The sequence below is a fragment of the Gorilla gorilla genome, chromosome 9 (genome assembly GCF_029281585.2).
Source record: "Gorilla gorilla gorilla isolate KB3781 chromosome 9, NHGRI_mGorGor1-v2.1_pri, whole genome shotgun sequence".
Taxonomy (NCBI): Eukaryota; Metazoa; Chordata; class Mammalia; order Primates; family Hominidae; genus Gorilla; species Gorilla gorilla.
In genome coordinates, this window is record NC_073233.2 from 90865319 (window position 1) to 90886855 (window position 21537).

The 21537-nt window shown below is 40.2% G+C and overlaps 1 protein-coding gene across 20 annotated transcripts in view; it reads right to left on the minus strand.

The window, feature by feature from the left end:
• Window positions 1-1434: 1434 nt before the first annotated feature.
• Window positions 1435-21537, minus strand: part of RAB30 (RAB30, member RAS oncogene family) — a 92757-nt gene continuing 72654 nt past the window's right edge. For all 20 annotated transcript variants that reach the window (XM_004051898.5, XM_063693448.1, XM_063693432.1 and 17 more), the window contains 4 exons: window positions 19433-19533; window positions 16243-16326; window positions 9782-9965; window positions 1435-4609 (listed from right to left, as the gene is read on the minus strand). In XM_004051898.5, the coding sequence (XP_004051946.1) occupies window positions 4359-4609; window positions 9782-9965; window positions 16243-16326; window positions 19433-19525 (612 nt within the window). In that variant the 5' untranslated portion in view covers window positions 19526-19533 and the 3' untranslated portion in view covers window positions 1435-4358. The remainder of the gene's footprint in view (window positions 4610-9781; window positions 9966-16242; window positions 16327-19432; window positions 19534-21537) is intronic.

Genomic DNA, 21537 nt, shown 5'->3' on the forward strand with positions numbered 1-21537 from the left:
GATGAAATGCCATCTCCCTTACTCTAATGTTGCTATATTAATCTGTGTTTTGAAGGGATGATAATTTCTTAATTCGGTATGAAAAAATTACCAGTGTGAAGAATGTAAAGGAAGGCATCTTTCCTTCCAAACACAAATAGGCTCATGCCACAGAAATGAAATCCAAAAAGAAAGTAAAGAAAACATATCCCTCCCTTATCCCAAAATTAGTGTTTAACCATGCTGCTTAAATGGAACACATTTTGTCTGAAGGATGAGAAGCAAATGTTGTTTCACAGCTTTTAATTCTTTAGCGAAGTCTCAAAAGTATCATAGTATAAACATGTCAGGACCATGGTTGAGAAAAGTAACCAGTTGCAGTTAAAACAACAACAAAAAATTATGGAAAAAAAGGAATGGCAAACTCTAGAAGATCTCTCCCAGAGGCTAATAGAGCAATGATCCCTAAGTACTCATTACTATGAAATACAGAGTTCTACAAGATTAAGAAATAAAAAAGACATTAGATTTTTGCCCTAAATGACAGGTAATAAATCTAAACTTAGGAACATTTCCTCACAGTTCAAAAAGTTCTGCTCACCTTGATTAACTTGTTTTCTGAATACCTTTAGTTGCTGGCTTAGTGGAGAAGGCCATTGGTCTGATATGCAAAAAAAAAAAAAAAAAAAAAAAAAGATTTTTTTCTGATTGTGCTATTTCATTCATGTGGCTTGGCTTAAAAGAAGATGTTTCACTTTAGTAGGAAGACCAATTCAAACATCATTTACAACTGATATTTATTCAGTATGAGTCATGAACTGAAACTTGGTGTGGGATCCGGTGGAATTATGGGCTAGCTTAAAGGGTAATGTGGCAAATCATTGGCCTAATTCTGTGGGAATCACCAGTGTCCTCCCAAGGCATATATTCATGAATGAAAGAAGATAAGAACCCAGTCCTTTGCTAAATCTGGCATCTCTGGCCAAATCTAAACGGCTTAAATAATCCTCATCCAAATATCTTATTTTGGCCAATCGTTTCTACCTTCCTTATAAACTCTAAATCAGAACTTGACACATTGTCAAATCAACCCATTTAACTTTCATTTTTAGTTTTCTTGCCACTTTACTCAGGGAGAGATAAAAACGTGAAATGATTAAAAGACCGAGAAAAAGAAAGGCCAGGAAGAGCCGATGGCCTAATCTAAGTAATCCACCAAAAAGATAATTGGCCCTGTAAATTCAAAAAATATTAATATAATGCAACAGATTTAATAAAAGCACACAAAGGGAGAAAAAGCCTTCTATGGGCAAAGAAGCACAAAATCCTTTGAGGATGTAGTCTATACAAAGCCATAAGAAAATATCATTATCAGCAAACTATTATTTCCTAGATTTTCCCAAGCCTGACTCCATGACATGAGTATCATGCATTTTCACTGGAAACTGAAAAAAGTTTTGCCATATATTTAATAACTTTATTGAATGAAGAAAAAGATCACACCAAAAATGGAGGAATACATCAACCCTGGTGGTCTTAGTAGACCGAGCCAAATTAAACTATATGATAAAGCAATTCCTCTTTTTTCATCCACCACTAAATGAGAGTTCATTTTTATCTAAAGAAGGCTCATCTTAGCAAATATTGCCATGACAATAAGACTGTTAGGCAAACCAATAAATTTAGGTCCTGGCCTAGGTTAAGATGACTGTATTTAGTGTCCTTTCTCAAGTTCTACTTGAAGGAATTTCTGTTTAATCAAAAAAAGCTCCCCCCACCACCACCACCCCACCTTGGCACTTAAATGTTTATTTGACTAATATTTATTGCACCTACAATATTGTCAGGGATTGTTTTCAAACTTCAGATATATTAGTAGACAAGTATCCATAAGGCCTAATCTGGAATTCATACAACTACGAAAAAAAGAAACAAAGTCCCACATTCTCATGTGTTCCTGCTGATGGGCTGTGGATGGGTAAGTTATGGAAAGGCTGGGAGGAGCAACAAGGAAGACAGAGGCCAAGACCAGAGCTTTTTAATCCCCTTCTGAGTCTGGCCAAGGGTATATAGAGAAGGCTAAACCCTAGGGAATAATACAAGTGTGACCCTAAAAGGTATTATTTTGCAACTAAATCAGTCCAATCTAACACAGCCATTTCCTCTAGGTTCACAAAGCAACTTTATTTTCAACACACTTGCAACCGTGAGACAAAGTTGGGTCATCATGTGCTGGGGACACTGGATTTTTGCCCTAAATGACAGGTAATAAATCTAAACTTAGGAACATTTCCTTACAGTTTAAAAAAAATTCTTCTGCCCTCCTTGATTAACTTGTTTTCTGAATACATTTAGTTGCTGGCTTAGTGGAGAGGATGGGGAGGGAAAGGCAACAATTATTATAAATTATTTTGGTTTTTATTAAAATGACTTTTCTTTCCTGCAGAGACAGATTCTAAAAGAAAAACAAGTCAAACTTCTGGGATGCCTTTCTCTTTCCCACAGGATCAGGAAAAACAGTGAAGCCAACCAAAAGTATCAGCCCCTTAAAAAATATGCATAATCTCATGTGCAAGACACTGGTCAATCTAGAACCTGCTAGAGAAATGCCAGAAATGCTTTATCCACATCATGTCTCTACATGACTCATTTCTTTACAATTAAATAGCTTTCAAACATCAACATATCAGAATTGAGATTGTCACCATCTACAGCAACAGTGGAATTACACATCATATCCTTATTCCATTACTCATCCCTCAGTTATGCTAAGCAGCAAGCTACAGAAACATCTGACAGCATCAACAGCATACAGGTTTAATTATTTTCCCAATTTGCATTTATATCAGTGAACAAATTGGAAGCTATCAAAGTATGGCACTGAAGAAAAAGAAACACATATTCAGCAGCACATCTCCCATTTTGAGTCCTGTTTTTAAATTGGCTAAGTAAAGGCATATACACCTCCATTTGAATTGGAGATTTGCAGTAACACATGCATATAAGGATGGGAGGGAAGGAGGGAGGGAGGGAGGGAAGGAGGGAGGGAGGGAGGGAAGAAGAAAAGGAGAGACCAGAAAAATAGAGAGGAAAAGAGAAAGAAAAAAGAAAGAACGTATGGTTAAGCATCTGAAGGTAACATTATTACAAGAAGGAGGGGATAAATGACAGTTCAATCTGCTTCCACGAGCAGAATTTTTCTAAGGTTATCATCGAAGATATAAAAATGGGTCGTGAGACTTTTCATCTGTTGCTATTCTCACTTATCATACTAAAAAATCTACAAAATCCTAAGCCTTGGTCTGTCCAAGATGGAGAGTACCAGGAAGTAAAAGATGTGACCTACTATCAAGGACTGTGCTCTGCTAGGAGCCCTGCACTACAGTCCCTTAATCCACAGTATTTTGGTCATATCTGGTCTGTTTCCTCATACTACTCAAAATGTGTTAGAGCTAAGTTTTTATATTAGAATATCATCAACCATTTGTTTATTTATTTTTTTCATTTTGCAAACGTTTTCATTTACATAAAGGGCTGGAGAGACAAGAGAAGAAAGTGGTAGAGATTCAGAGGGGAACATAAAAGGAAAAGTATTCTCTTTTCCCAAAAATCCACCTTTAAAAAGGTAGTAATGAGACTTTGAGAAAGAGTGCTGATTCATGGACTTCCCCCATTTTTTTATTTCTATATAACACATTTAAGGACATTAATGTACTAAAACGTTTGGTCTGTGAAATAGCGGAATCATTAGCACCAAAAGGAGTTATGGAGCTTGTATATATTATTAAAACAATGATTGTTACTGTTGGTCATGGGTAAAGGTTTCATTTCATTTTTACATCCCAAAGTTCTTGAAAGTGCCTGTGGACAAGAGAAATAACACTTTTCAAAATCTCCATGGGGTCGTCAATACGCACCACAGAGACTGTACTTGGCCTTCCCAGTTTTGGTTTATCTGGTAGACAAGAAAACCAGGGCCCCCAGATGATTACCACCGAAGCCCTAAAGAACAGCTCCCACATGCACCCACTGATGTGCAGGAGGGATCCCTACAGTACATTTCCCCCTGGACTCTGTTTAGGAATGCGCTTTTACTTGCTTTTTAAAAAAACAAAAGCAACATGCTCTGCAGATCATGGAGTGCCTAGTGCAATTTTCTCCTTGCTCCAACTCCAGACTGGAAAAGGGTGAAACCATTATATGTTCTGCTAATGCTGGCCTGTGGTCGAGGCCCTTGGCCTGCCATGCTTTGTAAGCTCAGGAGCCCACAGGAATCAGAAGGTCAGAGAGCGGGAGCCACAGTCATCGCCAGATCTCCCCAGCATCTCATGGCCCATCAGGGCAGTTGCTGATTCCTTTTCTTCTCCGTGCCTCAGCCTTTAGTTGAAATTACAACAAGTCAAATAGCTGATGCTTTTCCCTTCTCCAGGTAAGGGTGAGGATACATTGTTCACAAGTGTGTTCTGTCTGGCTTCACTGATGAGTCGGCATGCTAAGTCAAGGAAGAGTTTCTCCACATTATCAGATTCCTTGGCTGAAGTCTCCAGATAATACATGTCCTGAGCTTCTGAGAATTCTTCAGCTCGCTGCTGGGAAACCTCTCTCCTTTCAGCCAGGTCAATCTTGTTGCCTATAACAGTAGTAAAATCAAATAAAGAATCAGCATTTGACTTTTTGCAGGCTGAGAAGCATCAAAATTCAACTCCAGATCTGAAGTCAAGCCAGACAGATGGGCGAGTAAAACAAAACAAATGTGACTGTGATTACTGAAATGTTTACTTTAAAATATGAGTGCCGGCTGGGCGCAGTGGCTCACACCTGTAATCCCAGCACTTTAGGAGGCCAAGGCGGGTGGATCACCAGGTCAGGAGTTCGAGACTAGCCTGGCCAATATGGTGAAACCCCGTCTCTACTAAAAATACAAAAACTAGCCGGGTGTGGTGGCACGCGCTTGTAGTCCCAGCTACTTGGGAGGCTGAGGCAGAAGAATCGCTTGAACCCCAGAGGCAGAGGTTGCAGTGAGTCGAGATCATGCCACTGCACTCTAGCTTGGGTGACAGAGTGAGACTCTGTCTCAAAAAAAATAAATAAAAAATGAGTGCCATTCATAATGGCAAGAACTGGAGACAACCCAAATGTCCATCAGTAGGGCACTGACTGAATAAAGTACGGCATATCCACCCAATGGAGTATTTGCTGCTATAAAAATCAATTAGGAGTATTTCTATATATTGCCATGTAATGGAAACACTGGGATATACTGTTAACCAAAAAAAAAGCGAAGCAGAAAAAAAAAGCATATACAATATGCAACTGTCTATCCAACAAAAAGGGAAGGATATGAATACATATATTATACACACATTTTATTTATTTTTTTAATAGAAGAATAGACCAAAATCTTAATTTAAAAGAAAATGGTTACCTATGAAAGGAACAGGGTTGAGGTGAAAGGAATAGAAACCAGACCTCTCTGAATACACTTTGTTTTGTAGATTTTACTTTAGGAACTTAAAAATGCTTTATATAATTATACAATTAATTTCAAAATTAAATTTAAAAAGCAATCCCTAAAAACTGAGAGCAAAATTAAACAAATGAACATGTTCATCATGTGTGGAATAACCACACAGACCGTAACCCTTTTTTTCTTTTAACTGAGACAAGGTCTGGCTCTATTACCCAGGCTGGAGGGCAGTGGCACGATCCTGACTTGCTGCAACCTCCACCTCCTGGGCTCAAGCCATCTTCTCCCACCTCAGCCTCCCAAGTAGCTGGGACTACAGGCAGGCACTACCATGCCCAGCTAATTTTTTTATTTTTATTTTTTGCAGAGACAGAGTTTCGCCACGTCCAGGCTGGTCTTGAACTTGTGAGCTTAAGCGATCCACCTGCCTCGGCCTCCAGAAGTGCTGGGATTACACGCAACTGAGCCACCAAGCCGGGCCAACAGAGTAACTATTTCAAGGTGCTTAAGATACAGTAATTTAACAGTGCAACCCCAGTGGTATATAGCCTAAGGACAAAAAGAATTGAAGGAAACAATCTTGAACTGTTTCAGTAATCATCTTTTTGGTGGTACTGTTGGTATTATTATTCTGAGGTTGCTAGCTGTGTATTATGGGATAAAGCAAATGAGTAATTATGCTGGTACCATTGGGAACTGGGACTTTTGGCATAGGAAAAAGGAAATATAAATATAAAATTAATGTGGTTAAGTAAAATTTCTGCAGTCCTGAATTATAAATAGAAGTATCAGTATGAATAATTCATGATGTATTTTATCTTTAAAAAGTTTTCCACCTACCTCAAATTCTCCAGGAAACCTGACAAAGGTGTGTCAATTGTATTATCTGGCAACACCGCTTATGGTAAAAATGACCCCTGATTGATAAATGACTTCTGGCCTGGGAATTCTATCTAAGAATTATGAATACCTAATGGAAAGCCATAACTTTGAGCTTCCCTGAATGTGGTGACTTCATTTGAAGAGACCCTGGAAGTTATGACTGTGGAATTGTTATAATAGATTTAGTCTCCTATGGGGTATTGAGGCTGCTAGGCCAAGGCAGATCCTCCATTTGTTTGACATGAGCCTTGTTCCCTCATACTAGAATCGTCTGGGGGTTGTGGACTGGGTAGGAGGTCCTGGAAAATTACGTGGACTGCTACTGGGATTACTTCCACTGAAGAGGGTTGCCGGATGCTGATCTGCTGTCAAGCTGTATTTCCTGTCCTGTGTCCTTCTAAGTGAACACGATGCCATGCGTGGTCTACGGTAGTCTTGTGAGTCGGAACGCTAGCAGAACCTAATAGGAAAACTCTCTTGAGGATACTACAGAATCCACCACACACATGCACACATACACACAAGCTCTGTCCACTGAAAGGCCTAAAAACAATGGCCAATCAGGAGGGCTCCTAACACCTAGGTTGTGGCCTCTAAATATGACTTCCCATTGAAAAGAAAGCACTTCTTGAAGAAATGGCTAATTCTAGGTCTGGGGCAGGAAATGCACAAGATGTGGCTGGAACACTTGTCATACCAGAAAGCAAAAAAATTATCCAACATTCCTGGAGTCATGTCAAAAGGACTCAGGAGCCCATTTGAAGAAGCTCCCACTGGCAAAGTCGGAACAATGGGAGCATCAATAATAATAATTGCAAGGGACTGAAATATGTCAAATTTACTTATTTAGTTAGTTTTTGAGACAGAGTCTCACTCTGTTGCCCAGGCTGGAGTGCAGTGGTGCAATCTCGGCTCACTGTAACCTGTGTCTTCCAGGTTCAAGAGATTCTCCTGCCTTGGCCTCCCGCTGGGATTACAGGCATGCTCGGCTAATTTTTTGTATATTTTAGTAGAGATGGGGTTTCACCATGTTGCCCAGGCTGGTCTCAAACTCCCGACCTCAAGTGATCCACCCGCCTCAGCCTCCCAAAGTGTTGGGATTACAGGCATGAGCCACCATGCCCAGCCCATCAAATTTATTTAAATCTATAAATTTATAATAATATTACAAATATAAACAGATATCAATAACTTTTAGAAGATACTGGAGAACCAGCTTATTACCTTGAAAAGTGGTGAACAAAAAAGAATCAAGCATTCTTCCTGCCTGTTCTATGAGAACTACCCCTCAGAGTATGATATATGTAGTGTTTTGTCTAAAAAGAAAACCAAAAAAATCCTGACTCTCATCAGGCCTCCAGACTTATCTATAAATCTGCAAGAAATATAGGTGATGGAGGTGATATCAAATGATACCTTAGGGGCGATAAAACAAAATTTAGACTTGTAAAGCCTATAGGTCAAACAAATGCATTAGCAAAAACTTCTAAGAGAGACAAAAAATGAGAGTGGAAACTTCATAAAAAAGGATAAAAAGACGTAGCTGTCAATTACAACATATGGACCTTACTTGGCTTTTGGTTTTTTTTTTTTTTTTTGACAAGAGTCTGGCTCTGTCACCCAGGCTGAATGCAGTGGTGTGATCATAGCTCCCTGCAGCCTTCAACTTCTGGGCTCAGGTGATCCTCCTGCTTCAGCTTCCTGAGTAGGTGGGACCACAGGTAGATGCCATCATGCCTGGCTAATCTCGCTACATTGCCCAGGCTGGTCAGAACTGCTGGGCTCAAGCAATCCTCCTGCCTCAGCTTCCCAGAACACTGAGATTACAGGTGTGAGCCACCATGCCCGGCTTCTGGACCTTATTTGGATCTTAATTTGAACAAACAAACGAAAAAAAATCATGAGTCGATCAGGGAAATTTGAACACTGTCTAAGTTTTTAAGGATACTAAGGAATTGTTAACATATTTCAGGTGTAAAAATGCCACTGAGGTTAGGTTTTCTTTTTAAAAATCTATTAGAGATATACACAGATATTGAAACATGAATTAATACAACCTCTGAGATTTGCTTCAAAATAATCTGAGGGAGAAGGTGGACAGCATTGCTAGGGAAGAGAAAATAAGATTGGTCATGAGTTGGTAACTGTGAAAGCTGGGAGATGTGTAGAAGGGGATTCACTATACTGTTTCTCTACTCTTATTTATGTTTGAAATTTTCCATAGTAAAATTGTTTTTTAAGCCAATTCCTCTTTCATATTGAACTAACTGTCTCCCCTCAAATCTTCATTTAACTTCCTTAGATAAAATCCCAAGTAGTAATGCTTTGACTCAAGTTCCCAAAGGCTTTCTGTAAAACAGAAGGTACAAATGCAGACCTCTCAAATGCTTTATGGCAAAGGTTCAACATTGTCCAAAAGGGTTTTACAGGGAGCACTAGCTCATAGAAACACAGATGCTTCATCCAGCAGCCTGAAGGAAAAGTCCAGCAATTTGTTACAACGTAACATATTACAGCAGGACAACTACAGGGCTTGGAGTTGATCTTACATGCTATGTGACCTTGGGAAAAGAACTTCACCTCTTTGAGCCGTGGTTTCCTGATCTGTAAATCAGGGATCATGACACATAAAGTTCCTCGTATCATTCCTGGCATATATATACCAATTATAACACTATTCTAAAGTGTTTACTGAGCTTATTATTAACCATAATTTGTAACTTAACAATGCTTCTAAGGATCTCTACTCAAATTTCCCTAATTCAGGTATTGCTAGACTATATAGCAACGTTCCTTTCTAGGAAGAAAATATGTTAATGATCAAATGGTTACTAACACTTTTCCACTACAAACAGAGAAGTTTTTAATGACCTGGTCCATTTCAATGCATATATCAGTCATGATAGAAAATCAAGGGTTGTTTTGTGCTTTCCCCCCATACTAAATAGAGGTTTTATTCTCCTACAAGATGAAACAAACTACAGCATTGCCCTTAGCAGATTCTTTCTGAAACATAGAATTTCTCAAATCAGCCTAAATGTTAGGAAGGGGGAAAAAATTACCAAAATCCACCTTTTAGGCAATAAACAATTGCTTCAATAATGAATTCCTTATCAACTTAAAAGATACATTTTTCATCTAGAACAGCCATTTCTTTCATCTTGTAATTAGACTTTTTAAATTTTTAGCAGCTCACATAACTTTCATGGCCATCCAACTTCTTCCCTAGAGCCTACATTGATAGAAAATGTTTTCTACTTTATTTTTCTAAACCATCACCATGGGATAGGACCTATTTCATTTTCTCTTCAGTTGCAGAAGAACTGAAGGTTGACTGCTTGCATTATTAGCTAAAGACTATATTCTTGGAAGGCACCAATGTATAAGCTTTATGTCATTATAAATCCTCTAATGCCCACAAATCAATTTCCCTCCTCGTTAGCCCTTACTTACCCACTAACACAGTGATGACCTTGTTGCTGGCATATTGTTCTATCTCCCGCAGCCACTCAGGAAGGCAACGGAAGGATTCCTCACAGGTAATGTCATAGGTGAGGATCAAGGCATTGGCGCTTCGGTAGTAACTCTGGGTAATGGACCGAAATCTCTCTTGACCTGCTGTGTCCCAGATCTGTAGCTGTAAAGGCATAAGATAAGAATCAGGTGGAGAAGGATCAGGTTGGAGAAAAAAAGGAAAAAAAAAGCTTTGCCTTGCTTTAGTTTGAAAATGGGAACATCTTTACCCAAACAATTTCATGGTTATTTTCTGCCCTAAAAAAAAAAAAAAAAAAAAGGCACTGAAAATTAAAAAAAAAAAAATTTGTTGGGTGTGTTTCTGGTTAGGGATAGGGGCTTATTTTGTTTTGTTTTGTTTTTTCTTTGTTAAGAGTTTCCTTTTCATTCTTAAAAAAATACATATAGGAAATTCGTCAAGCATTTATTATGTGCCAAGCTCTATTCTAAGCATTTTACCTGTGGCAACTCACTTATTCCTCACAATAACCCTATGAGGTAGATACTATCATAATACCCATTTCTTGCATGAATAAACTGAGGCACAGTAAGATTAATTAACTTGTTCAGCATCTCATAGCCAATATGTCCCAGAACCAATTCAACCAGGCATTGTGGTCCCAGAGTCCACGTTCTTAATCACAATGCCATATTACAAAAGGCATGATACAGGGCAAGCTGTGAATGTTGGCATTTAATCAGCAACTGGAGGGAGAGCCAACCTCACCACTTTTCCAGTTCAAAATTCAAATGGATGTATTAAGGTATTATCTTTGTTAAAGAAAACAGGAATCATGCCATGGCAGACAACAATATAATTTTCCTTCAGGTCTCTTAAATTCTATGACCTTGGCCAAGCCACTTAATCTCTTTGGGCTTTGATTATTTCTTTATAAAAAGCGGTTAATAACACACAACCTGCTGAAGGTTCACTTTTTCTGCAGTTATCTACCAGTTCTAAGTCCTAATAACTAATAATTCTAATAACAAAGAAGAAGACAATACTTGTCAATTTCCCTGCACAGAGTAGACAACTACTGAAAACGAATTATTCTCCAGAGTGGCTGCTAAGTGTAGAACAAAACACAAGGCCTTGAGAAATAAGAACATCAACAAAAACAATAATCTTTCCTTCTAATTGCATGAATTTCACAGGTCACAGGTGTATTCATGTCCAGGGACATAAGATTGCTTCCTCAGGAAGGCTTTCCAGAACCTTCAGATTAGGCTAGGTTCCCCACCCCCCCACCCCACACAGTCTCTCTTGCAATACATCCTGTCATTCTCCCTCATGGCACCTGACATGCCTGAATCATTTATTTGTAATAATTTGTTTAATAGCCATCTTTCCCACTAAACTGAAAGCTTCATGAGGGAGACGTCAGGGTCCATTTAGAGCAAATAGAGCACTTGGCAAATAGGAGGTGCTCAAATATTTATTGAAGGTCTCATTTAATCTTTACAACAACCCAGTGAGGTAGGCAAGTGTACACCTCCCCGTATTAATGGAAACTGTCCCTTAACTAACTGGTTATTCACAAAGCTAGGACATGGCATCCAGGCCTTCTATTTCCAGTTGAGGACTCATTCCATGCTCTCATGCTGCTGTTGCCACCAAAGACTAACTAAAATGTGCATCTGTATCCAAAGAGGATGAATCCATTGGTGTCACCCTCTGCTCATACTAGCTTAGCTAAGGAGACTGCTGAGTGACCCGTAGTCCCTGCCATGAATCAGCAGCACACAAAGGCTCTCCTTTGATCTGCAGTTGCAGCTGCTCTTCGATGATACACACGAAAGCCTGTGTATGCTAAAGGCCACTGTACAGATGTTACGGTTTTTGCTGGGACAAAGGCTATTTCTCTTCTCTGCCTCAAACCTAGGGACGTGGTTCCCCTCTGCCAGGATGTGTCTTAGAATAATGGGCTATTGTTTTAAAGCTGCACCGAGCCCCTAAAACACTTGTGATTGCGATTTAGGTACTGTTCAGTATTAGAAATCAGTGTGTTCCCACATCTTGAGAACAGCTTCGAGGGTTAAAGTCACTGAAATATTTTCTAGAACAGTGATTGTATGAGCATGCCAAGATATGTTACCTTCTCATAGGGGGCTGCCTGTTTCTAGCTGACAGTTGATTATTGAGGATATTCATATTCTACTGCCTTTATCACTCAACTTGGTTTCACCATTCTCTGCAATTCATTTGTGCCTTTCGGCATCTATAGGACATTAATATATGCAAGGTACTGTGCTAGGCACATGGAGTATATAAAGATGAATAAAACACAGGGAGGATATAAAGATGAATAAAATCAATGCTGATTTCAAACAGCTCACAGTCTATAGAAAGGACACACACAGTTAATTAACTATAGCAGAATACAAGATGTTCTATTAAAAAGAAAGAGAGCGTCTCCTGCTGTTAGTCTCATGCCTGTCAATATGTTTTCAATACTGCAGCCATGGGCTTTCTAACCACTCTCACCTTCAGCATGTGGCTACATTGTTTGTCTACTCTCTTGTCTGCACCACTACTTAAACTCCATTGCCTCACCGTCATAATAATGTACTGCAATCATTGGTTTACTACTCTACTACTGAGTTCTTTGAGAGCAAAGGCTGTCTTTTATTTGACCTTACACCCCCAGTACCTTCCTAACACAGCACACAGCACGTGGTAGAAACATTTGAATGATGGCTAACTAAATGAACAAAGGATTGTGGAATCACAAGGGAGGAACTGGTCATTCTACTTAACAGATTAGTAGGGTATTAAAGAAGATTTCACAGATGGAGCTAGATGATAGTAAGTTCCTAAGGGGCAGGGATGCTTTACCACCACAGTGCTTGGCACAAAACATTTACTACAACACAGGATGGAGGAATGAATGGATGGACAGATGGTTGAAGAAACAAATACATATAAATACTTTCATGACTCTCCTATCTATCAACATAGATCTGATTGGAAAGAGATACAGCAAATCTTCTATTTCTATTATGATTAATCTCCTAAGGCTAAAATGGTTTAAATTGAGCTTAGAGTTTTGCTTATTACTCATTAATTTATAATAGACTAAAATATATATGAGAAAGTTCTGTTTTTTTCCATTTTTTTATTCTGCTAAAACATACATAAAATTTATCATTTTAACCACTTTTAAGCATACAGTTCAGTGGTCTATATATGTTTTAATTATATTTTCTACCAGAGATCACCTTCATAATGCAGACCCTTTTAAGAGAAGGGCCTCTTCATTAATTTTGTTTTTACTGATTTGGCGCTTACTTGCCTTAATAGCTACAAGAATCTAATACCTTGGATTCCCTGCCTTCAATCCTGGGAGCCATCCTGGAAAGAATGATACTTGTAGAGGACACTGATGAGGGTGTCAGGAGAGTGGTCCTGCCACTCACCAAGCAGGTGATGCCATACAAATCACTGGTGGATTCTCTTATCCACTGACTTTATGAGGCTCTGGGAAAGCCTGCAAACTACTAGCAAAAAGACACTTTAACATTTGAGAAAAGATACTCGGTAAATGTTAAAGAAGAAGGATGACAGGCTGGATGTGGTATCTCATGCCTGTAATCCCAGCACTTTGGGAGGCTGAGGCAGAAGGATTACTTCAGCCCAGGAGTGATCAACATGGCAACATAGTGAGATCCCATCTCTACAAAAAATAAAAATAAAAATGAATAGCTGGGCATGGTGGCACACACCTGTAGTCCCAGCTACTTGGGAGGCTGAGGTGAGAGGATCACTTGAGCCTAGGAGGTCGAGGCTGCAGTGAGCTGTGATTGCACCACTGCACTCCAGCCTAGGCAACAGAGCAAGACCCTTTCTCAAAAAAAAAAAAAAAAAAAAAAAAAAAAAAAAAGATGACAATAAGACAACTATGCAGTTCTGCCCTCTTCTAAGAAAGGATTAAAGAAGTTGTTCCTCATATGCCTACATGTTAATGAGGCTCGTAAATTCATGTGGTTGAAGAGGGCCACCCTGTATCTTTATTTTATATATTGGGCTTGAAAGAATCACAGGCAAGTTGATTTGGACTGGATTTGGGAGATGAGCCAACTGTCACTTTTTATAGATAAAGTTCTAGAAGCCTGAAGAGGTACTGGGGACAGAAAGTGTGCCGTGAATACAAATATGAGTAAGACACAAACCTTGCTCTTGGGGAGCCTGTGGCCTTATGGTGGAGTCAGATGTTATAAAAATATCAATTTTTGCAGTGTAATAAGCACTTTTTAAAATAAGGTTTGCAGAAAGTAGAATAAATGGAATATTTATGCCTGGGAATTCAGGAAAGAAAAATAAGCCTGTTCTTTAACAGCAGGAACCATTCCTTATTCACCCTTATTTATGGCCAGTGCCTGGAAGGTAGTAGGCACTAAATCAAATAAATGAACTCATATATATATGAATGGAAAACCCAAATATCTGGAAGCAAAATGCATGAAATAGTAGTTATCTTTACCCAACTCCTTGGGTAACTACCTCCCCTCCACTAGGACAACAGAAAGCTACAAAAGGCTCCTCCCATCAATGCCTCCTGAGCACACTCCTGTCTCTCTTTCCTGTCCCCACAGCCTAGCTCCTTCTTCCCACCCCCTACACTATTTTTGTTCACTTTTTAGTTAGCATTTATGTGGATTTCATACCCTGCTTTTATCTTCCAGTGCTCCAGCTCCCCATTCACTGCTGTATTTGGTGTGGATGTCTCTGCAGTATGAGCTATTTTAAGGAGTCAGGGCTGGAAGAGACACTGAGAGAGCTTTTGGCCCCCATTCAAGGACCTCCTCCTAAACACTTCTCTGTGATGGCAAGTATCTAGAAAATGCTGAAGAGCATTATGGAGCTTCTCTGCTCTTCCCAAGGCACTCAAAGGAAGGAGAGCATGTACGTATGGGAGAAGGACGCAAATAAATGGACCCAAACATAGGATGCTTAGGTTGGGAATCAAGGTAGAACTCTAAGACGCCAGTTTTCATTGTGCCGCTGATGGCTGGGCTATCCTTCCTTTCCTTCCTTCTTTCCATCCCTCCCCCAGCCTTCTCTCTCTCTCTCTTTCTCTCTCTCTGTCACCAACACACACACACACACACACACACACACACACACACACACACACGGTCTCATTCTGTCACCCAGGCTGGAGTGCAATGGCACAATCATGGCTCGCTGCAGACTCAACTTCCCAGGCTCAAACAATGCTCTCACTCAGCTTCCCGAGTAGCTGGGACTACAGGCGCATGCCACCATGACCAGACAATTTTTTATCTTTTGAAGACATGGAGTCTCGCTATGTCTTCAACTCCTGGCCTCCCAAAGTATTGGGATTATAGGCGTGAGCCACTGTACCCGGCCTTGGCTATCACTTCTTTCCATAAGACCCAGCTCTGAAGAGCCAACTGTGGAACTTCAGTAACTCTGACGGCAGGTAGAGCACAGTGCCAAACATCAGTATATTTATCCTCCTTCCAGGTGATTTAGTCTCCCTTCACATTTCTTTCCATCACCTTCCTCCTTTCCTTGCTCCAGGTGATAGGCCTAGTGTGCCTTTCTTCCCTTCTTCTTTCATGGCAGAGGAGACCCCAGAAAGGCAGTGGGGTGTACTGGTTGGTGAAATGGGTTCAAATCCTGCCTGTCCCCCTTCCTATACTTATCTATGTGTAGCCATGGATAAGTAAGTTATTTAACCTCTCTGAAGCCAGTAAAACGAGGATAATACCACTTACCCCACAGGTTTACAGTAAGGACTAAACTAAATATAACATATGTAAAAGCACCCAGCAGAGGCACTGACAGATTGTAGGTACTCAATAAACATTCTCTCCTTTGTCCTGTTCCTGGACACACCATACTTCTTCCAAGTACCAAACCATCCAGAAGCCACAAAGGCTGGAGGGGCAGGAAGCAGGGGCTAGAGAGCATGTATCCTTTCCCATACTCCTCATTTAGTGTCTTTCCTTTTTAGAGACAAGGATATGATAGGAGACAGGATAATTTAAATAAGTGATTCATAATGAAATGTAGAAATCGGGAGGCTCTTTCATGGGGCTGCTGTTTAGAGGAGGTAGCACCTGCTTATTGGCCCAGCTCAAGAGATCCAAAAAGAAATTTCTTCCTTATCTTTATGTCACTTGTGACATGACAGGAGACAGGACAAACTTGCCTTAGCCATTTTCTGTCTTCTAATCTGTAAACACATCATCCAAAATTCCTTCCTTCCCCCATAAAAAAGACTAGAAGAACTCTGGAAATAAGCTGTTATGGCTGAGTGCATTGTTTCAATGTGGGTTTCAATTAGGAGATTTAATAAATGGTTATGAAAGCACTACTTCCCCTAACCTCTCACATAGCACCTGACAACCTTAGTGAATATTTAGCACCTTACCTTTACTTTTTCACCATTAATCTCCACTGTCTTAATCATAAAATCAACTCCAATTGTGGCTCCTTGACCTGGGGGGAAAAGACCCTGAAGAAGAAATAATAGAAAAGAACAGCTAAGCAAATATTTCCATTAAATGAAATTCTTTCTCCTCTCCCCCAGCAACACCCATCACCGGGGTCCTTCCTTCAGCTGAGTTGACTGGTAGAAAAGAGAACTCTGGTTACTCTCAAGGGAGCCCTGTGCAACTCTGTATGTATGTCTTGAGGGAAAGAGAAAGGAGGGAGAAAGTGGGAGAGAGAAATGCTGAAAGAAGAGGAAAGAGACAGGAGGACAGAGAAAAGGAGATAAAGACAGGTGGAGGAGAAAATTGAGAAAGAGCAGGGGAACCTGATTTTAAGAATGAAAAAGAAAAATCAGACACGAAGATAAGATTGAAGGGCATGCGACCACAGTGATGAGATCAGAATTGGAAGGGTCAGGGCAAAATGGATAGGTTCTTTCTAAAAGATAAAATCAAGGATACTTAAAACTAGTTATCAGTCTTGAGCATGGACAGCCACAGGAATGGGCAACAATATGAAAAAACAAATAAGAACTCAGCATGAGAAGCGGGAATAAGACAGTTTTGGGATCTGTCTTTTTGGATCTCCTGAAGCTTCTGAATTTTCCTTTGCCCCAGGGTGATCACTGTTTTCCTCAGTACAATGTACCATGCATGTGTAATTACATGGGATCAAAGCCAAAGACACTGGGAAGATAATCTAAGAAAATTAAGTCATCAAGGAGACAGTAGGGTAGAAACAGCACTAAACCAGGAGGCAGCAGCCTTAGGATCTCTGTGTAACCTCAAACAAACCACTCACCCTCTCTGGGCCTCAAATTCAATGAGTTTGAGGCTGATGTAAGCCATTTTAAAACAAACAAACAAAATGCTTTACTTCAAACTGGAAACTTAACCAGAAAGATGAGATTTTAACAAAGGTACAAGTATAATTTATGCAATTTACTATTACATAATATTTCCTATACACTTAGGGAGGGAGTTGGGAGTAGCAAGAAATTCTGTCAAGAAAGAACTCTTCACCCAGTTTCTCTTCCCTCTTCACTTATATTCCAGAATTTCCAGAAATTAAAGTAAAATGGACGTTATTAGTTCTGGCAACTATGACTCAGATATCTTTAATTAAGAATTATTTAAAGTTTTAGCTTAAAAGACTGAACTTCAAACCAAAAGAAAATGTTCTACTGCATGTTTGCAAAAGATGTAAATATAAACATTCATAACTTTACTTTCAAATATTGAATCAATTTTCTTCAATTTTGGCTTGGCTCAGATACAAAAGCTGTCAAGCTTCAAGTTTATAGCTCCAGATGTTTTGCACCTCAACAAATGCCAAGAAGTTAAACAAATTCTTCCCAATGTTTCACCTACCATTTTGTTCCCCAACCTCTGTGCCTAAAAAACAGCTAGATCCAGTTCATTTTAACTGTCTGCTAAATAACAAAAACAAACATAATCTTGCCTCTGAAATATGAGTTTATGGTGGAGTTGAGGGGCTGGGAGGGGTAAAACGTAGACATAAAAGACAAATAAGAAAGAAGAAAAAAGAGCTTGTTGGCAAAAAATTACTGTTGAAAATGGAGACATTTTCACATCTAATGACAGAGTTTGTGCTTTTAAAGAGAATGGTCTCAGAAGTTAGAATGTATAGGAGACAGAAATTATCAGGCTGAGAACCTGGAACCCGGGTTCTAATCCTAGCCTTGCCACTCTATCTAATCTCACAATATAAGATCCTAAGCAGGCATTTAGCCCCTCTAGATCTGACCTTTCATCTATAAAGTGAGAGAGGTGGGTTGAATAATCTCTAAGCGACCTTTCAATACTAAGACAAGGTCAAGGAAACTTTTGATAAAGGGACTGAAAACTTTACTACATCTCTGCAGTCTTATCCTTTTGTCAAAAGCAGAAAATATGACTAATGTTAGGTAGAAGTAAAACCAGCTGGAGTTTCCAATATATCTCCATGGCGGTTGACTGAGCCCAGATGCCTATTAGCTTGTTACTTTTGATTTCACCAGGCCACGGCTTAGTAAAAAGCATGGGTTCTATTCACTTATCATGGGAAAAACCCTGACATTTCCAAAGTGGCTCTGGGCCCTCTAGCTGTTTGTTATTCAATCTGCCTCTTCCGTTTTCCACAAAACCACAGACTGTCAGAGCTGGAAGGGGCCTTGGAGCTCACCCAGCCCCTGATGTGCAACAGGCAGTCCCAGGAAAGGGAGGTAACTTACCCAGGCTCACAGAGCAAGCCAGGGGCAGAACCAGGACTAAGACCCATGGCTCAACTCCCAAGCCAGTGCTCTTTCCACAGCACCAGGTTATCCTATGCGTTAGATAGAGGAGCAAGTTCCAACTTGCTGAACAAGTACTTTATGAAAATTCAAGATATGTATGTAATGGTCCTACAAAGGGTATCATTCATATTTTTCAGGGGAAAACACACAAAAAAGGTCAACTTCGGAATGACTTCTATATAAAAGCAGTATATAATCTCCAGCAGTGATTCTCAAAAGGGCAGTCCCAAAGGGAACTTGTACTTAGATCATATGATAAGAATTGAATTCAACCCAGAGAGACCATTCAATTCAGTTCAGATAATTCTTCACTATTTTCATTTCATTCCTACTGAAAAGGTTTAGAAAATTGGCTTATTTGGTCCTAAATGAAAATGATTCACTCAAGTTTCCTGGGAGGATGTAAGGGGGCATAGGCAGAGTTTGACTGGTTTAATTTGTATTAGAGTTTTAAAAAATTTAGGTTCAGTTTGACGTCCAGATTCATTTGTTTCCACCTGGGGATTATTAATTAGTAACTTCCTTTTATCCAATAATTTAGTTTTGATACTGCACACTGACAGCAAAACCACTTGCCTTTGTCATTAAAGGAAGCAAGAAGAGGCATGGGAGGGTTGGTGGAGACTCCCAGGGCCATGCTCCCGTGAGGTGGTTTAAAAACCCCTTGTCTTGGCTACAAAGCAGATGCAGCTTTCAAAGGGTGCATCAGGAACTCACAGCTAAGACCCTGGCATTGAAACTGGTCATCCATCTCGACAGATTCCCCCAACCCCTCAGGCTAGACTGACAAACCCAACCCTGGGCTTACGAGTTCCCTTACGAGTTCCCTTACCTGTGTGAATCTTCGGACGAGGCACGTCTTCCCCACACCAGCGTTGCCAATTAAAACAATTTTGAACAGGAAATCATAATCTTCCATACTCATTTACACAGCTGCAAGGCAAACACAGGCAAAAGTGAGAAAGGCCCAGTCAGACTTGCCCACAGAGCTCAAGCTGCACCAGCCTTCTCTCCGGGGGAACAGGTCTGACTCATTTAAAGAGCAATTTAAAGCTCCCCTCCGGTGACCCTGCCAGCTAGACAGAAACACAGGTGTTTGGTCACAGACGGACTTTATTCCTTCTCAGCTACCTCATGCCACAGAGAATAAATGACGCAGATGTCCTTTCACCTGGTAACCTTTATTCTTCCAAGCTATCATGTCGCAGTTTCCTCCTGTGATAAATCTGTTTTCTTTCAGCATGAAAAGGAGATGACAAACCTCTGTGCAGGCAAGCTGGGGTGCAAAAAAGCAAGGACAATAGCGAGCCCATCCAGAGCTTAAAGGACGTTTATGGAATGTGTATGACTCTGGAAAGAAGTGCTAGTGATGCGGAGACTGAATGAAGAGGAAGGAACTATAAAGGGCCCTTTTAGTCTCCTGCTTCTGGAAGTCTTAGGGTCTTACAAATGGTAGGCATAGCCATCTTTCCCCTCTACCTCCTATACATCTCCTGCCAGCCATGCTGATGCTACAGGGCCTCCCAAAGTGCCTGTCTGTTCACTCCTCTGGGCTTTGGTATGTGCCATTTCTTCTGCCTGGGATGCCCTCCCTTCCACCCCTTCTGCACCTTGAAGTCCTTGAAGGTCCAATGCCAGCAACTCTTTCTCTTTGAATCTTTCACTGATCTTCCCCAAATAAAGTTAAACACTTTCAACACTCCTCTGTCCTAAAACTTCACTTGCCGTATACAATTGTTTGTTCAAATATCTGCCTCATCCTTAAGGGATGGGATTATGCCTGTCAGCTCTATTTCCTAGCCCCTGGGACAGAGTTACACTTTGTAAATGTCTATCCTATAGAAATAAAAAATTAATTAATGGGCATGTTGCTTATGTGTAGGCCTTAGTTTCTCCAACTGCGCTAGAAAGACTGTGACTAAAAGGGCATACTAAAAGAATGCTCTGTCTACTTCAGTGGACTGCTGTGAAGATTTTTAAAAACTTACAAAAGAACCTTATACAAAAATTACCCAGGTGTGGTGGCGTGCCCCTGTAATCCCAGCTACTCAGGAGGCTGAGGCACAAGAATTGCTTGAACCTGGGAGGCAGAGGTTGCAGTGAGCCGAGATCACACCACCGCACTCCAGCCTGGGTGACAGAGTGAGACTCTGTCTAAAAAAAAAAAAAAACCAACCTTGATACACATAAAGCCCTATCCTGGTAAAAGCAATTGTAATCTACTCGGTGCCTACTATAGTATTCTGTTATCACCACAGGAAATACAGAGAAGAGACAATGTCTCCCCTCAAGACCAACATGAGAAAAGTTAAATAATGAAAAAAAAAAAAAAAGCTAAATAACAATTTGCGCCAACAGTGCAAGAGTGGAGCTCTTTTCTTAAGGTGTAGGCAGAACAGACCCAATAGACTCTGGAGACAGAGGAAATGGGCAGTTAGGGAGTTCATGAGGGGAAGGGTGCTGGGAGATAGGAAAGCGTCAGGGTCACTCCTACCAGCAGACTTGGAGCTCAAATGCCTGCAGGCTTGTAGGGCAGAGAGGAGAGCCCAATTAGCTGAACCTGTCAAGTAGCCAGGGGAGTAAATTCCCTGTGTGCAAAGATGATGTCTGTGTAGATTTCAATTAATCCTTGGAAAAATGACTGACAACCAAGCCAACAACCAACCCCAAGACAACCAAGCTCATGGGGTTCCATCCCAGTTCATTGGGCCTGTGAAGGAAAAACATTTCTCTGTACAAGAATCTGGGTCCATAAGCAGTGGTAGCATTATACTTGGCCCTTTATGTGTATTTCCATTTGTTTCTACAAGTATATAAGGTTTGTATTTACTAACACATTATCTGTTTTACAGATTAGTGAACTGAGGTTAAAGGAAATTAAGAGGGTGGCCTGAAATCATAAAGCTAAGCACCAGATTTCATGTTCCAAAGGCATAT